We start from the raw sequence: 3243 nt of genomic DNA, 5'->3' as shown, positions 1-3243 counted from the left end.
TATATATATGATAGACAAATATAAGCATATCGAATACTATACAACATAAATTCTTGTCCGTGAATGTCTTCTTACATGCCACTGACCACTCCAAGTTATTTCTCTTATGCAAATTACCTAGGCCATAAATGCTTCTCATTCTTTTTTTATATAAGCCTAAGTCCCATTTTTACTGAATATGAGGTAGGACAATTGTGCTGATGATGGCTGTTGAACCAGAAACACGTGTCTGTAACGGCTCTCTTATCTCAAGACAACAAGCCTGTCTGTTTCCTTAACAGCATCTCAACTTTGGAGAAATTCTTGAATCGCAAGGTTGTTTCCCCTCCTCAAGTGGAGTTGGTCTTAATTGCCATTTGGTAATTATGATGCATCCTCTAGAGCAGTGGTTCTCTTGTGTTGTTAAAATTTACCTGCAATAAATTGGTTATGCACATTTTTTTATACAATTCCTAATAATATTTGATTATAAAAATATAATGTTATTTTTTTTAACACAAAACAGCTAGAAAGGTACCTCTGAGTAAAATAGGATTCAAAAGGGTCTATAGGTAAAAAATGGTTGAGAAACACTGCTCAAGAGGCAGAGATATTAATCAAGAGTTTATGTTTTATGGTATTTGATATATATATATATATACACACACACACACACATATGGTTTAGTGGTTGGGGTGTTGCACTCACGATTGCTAGATCGTGATTTCAATTCTTAGACTGGGTGGTGAGTTATGTTCTTGAGCAAAACACTTCACCTCATGCTGTGCAGCGATCAGTTCGACACCTGATTAGTGGTACTTTTTGCACCTGCTCAGACAACGTCGATTTCATGTCGCCTTCAATGGGAGAGCCCATCACACACGCACGCGCGCGCGCGCACACACACACACACACACACACACACACACACACACACCATTTGTTTTCCACCTACCGAATACACTCACAAACCCTTGCCCCGCCTGGGATAATAGGAGGCACTTGCCCAAGTTGTTGTGCAGTGGTGCTGAATCCAAAACCACATGTAAATAATACTCCTTAATTAGTCAACCATCCCTACACATAATGCACATGATAAATATGGTGTATGCATTAATATACATACACGCTAACATTTTATTAAATGGGGGAAGTATTATAAGATCTGCTTAAAGCTATAACCGTTATGTATCATTTATAACTTCTGGCATTACACCAGCTATGACAACTCATGATATTCTGGTCTCGTTGAAGTTAAAGGATAATATCTGGAGCCTTCTTTATCACATTGCTTACCCTCTACTCTGAAAACATTTTCTGATTTTTATTGTTTTCATATCTACTAAAGTTCTTGACTTCTTTAGTTCACAAACATCTCTGTTATTGTTTAGAAGGTTTTTTGCAATACTTGTGAGTTTTGGTTAATGGAAAAAAAATTATGGCCCCCAAATATAGAATGTTTTTGCCAGTAGGTATTTAATCAGCATTGAACCTCAAAAATGCAAAATGTAATTACCTTTCCTTTTATTGAGAATATTTTAAGACCTAAAGCTGATCATTTCTGTGTTACTCTTAGATTGTATAATAGTGAAATATCATTAGATACATTAAAAAATTTTGTTATAATGACAAAAATTACATTGCAGGAAACAAAAATGTTTGAAAATATTGAAATTCTTTATTGGTCAAATATCTGAAGTGACCTTCATTAACTTTAATGAACATTATTAATTGTTACTATTATTGTAATTTTTTTCTTAAAGAGGCAACTTAATGTAGAGAAAACATAAGTTTTGTAAAGGGCTAAGCCATCCTCTGGTATTGGTGTTATGTAAAGTGTTGGCAAATGAACAGACACAACATAGGCTTGAGGGGATTGTGTAGTTTTGCTGAGAACATGACAGCTTCTCTAGTATTGATGCTGTGATAAAATACATCCTGTACACTGTAAAATAGTTGGCATTAGGAAAGGCATCCAGCCATGGAGTGATAACTGGTCCTCTGAACCATCTAGTTGAGGCAGTAACTCTAAATAAAAAATGACTTATAGCATATCATCCTAATTAACTCATCTCAGCATGGAAAACAGACACAAACCTCATGATGACCATGACAATGATGCTGTTGCTGACACCACTTACAATGACAATGTTTTTACTGAACTGCTTTTATATTATGAAATTTAAAATGTTTATTTTATGCTCTTATTTTTGTTGTAGGTTTAAAGAGGTTATTCATCAAAGTAAAGAAGACATGGTTAATTTGGGCTTTCCTCAGTTTACATTGGAAGATTTTTATGATACAGTGAGTTTTCTTTAATATAAATCTTTATTTTCTCAAAACACTACTTAAAGCTTGTAAAACTCAATTTGTAAATATGAATTTTAAGAAGTTATATTATCAGCACAGATTGAATCAGTTGTAACATAAAATTTTTTTATTTCATCCCTAAAACTCCCCAACTCCTTTTCTATTTTATTTTTTATTGTGAATGAGCTACTTGTTATGCAGTAATATCTGATTTTGTTAGTGTTTCATGAACCAAGATAATAATAAAAGTGTTGTTTGACAAGGCTGGACCATTGGATTAGAGGTACCATATATCTGTCAGGCTTCTACAGTTTCTAGCTACTCAATTTCATTTATGTCTTGGGCTGACCTGAGGCTACAGTAGAAGACACTTTTAAGATGCTACATAGTGTGGTAAACCATGGAACCTTATGATTAGGAAGTAAACTTCTTAGCCATTTGGTCATTCTTTGTCCATATTTTGTATACACCTAATCTAACCCACTCACTCATATTCATTTCTAAAAGGACAGATTGGGTATTTCTTTGGTATCTTTATTTTAAATCTTTCTTTATTTGCATATAACTCTTATTTACATTATTATTATGTCAATGCTGTCTATGATTTAACAAACTTGCAGAAGAGAGAGACTCAGGAAGACATGAGGTGAAGTGGTTAAAGCTGACCTTAGGACCCTGAGCCTGACAGAGGAGACAAAAGATTGGGATCTCTGAAAAGGCCTTCTTGAAAAGGACTGCCTTAGTCAGTGAAATTGAGATCTGGAAGTGCTGTGTATGTTGCTCTCCACCCATATTACAGTGACCAATGTTCCACTTCCATGCGTTAGGCCTAGCTCTTCTACCTGCCCTCTCGCTCCTGCAGACTACCAACCATGTCATCAGTCACTCTCTCTTATCCTCTCTATTGACAACTGCATCATCTTTATTACTCCTGCAGCTTGTGCCTTAACCCCC

At 35.2% G+C, this 3243-nt stretch overlaps 1 protein-coding gene across 4 annotated transcripts in view; it reads left to right on the top strand.

Annotated features, from left to right (window-relative positions):
• The window catches only part of LOC106881010 (ubiquitin thioesterase OTUB1), a 192752-nt gene that overhangs the window by 49366 nt on the left and 140143 nt on the right, over positions 1-3243 (top strand). For all 4 annotated transcript variants that reach the window (XR_008265168.1, XM_052971694.1, XM_052971692.1 and 1 more), the window contains one exon: positions 2199-2283. Coding sequence is in view for 3 of the 4 variants with exons in the window: in XM_052971694.1 (XP_052827654.1) it covers positions 2199-2283 (85 nt within the window). In the remaining variant the exon portion in view is untranslated. The remainder of the gene's footprint in view (positions 1-2198; positions 2284-3243) is intronic.

This window comes from Octopus bimaculoides, chromosome 11 (genome assembly GCF_001194135.2).
Source record: "Octopus bimaculoides isolate UCB-OBI-ISO-001 chromosome 11, ASM119413v2, whole genome shotgun sequence".
Taxonomy (NCBI): domain Eukaryota; kingdom Metazoa; phylum Mollusca; class Cephalopoda; order Octopoda; family Octopodidae; genus Octopus; species Octopus bimaculoides.
This window is presented reverse-complemented; position numbering and strand designations above follow the sequence as displayed.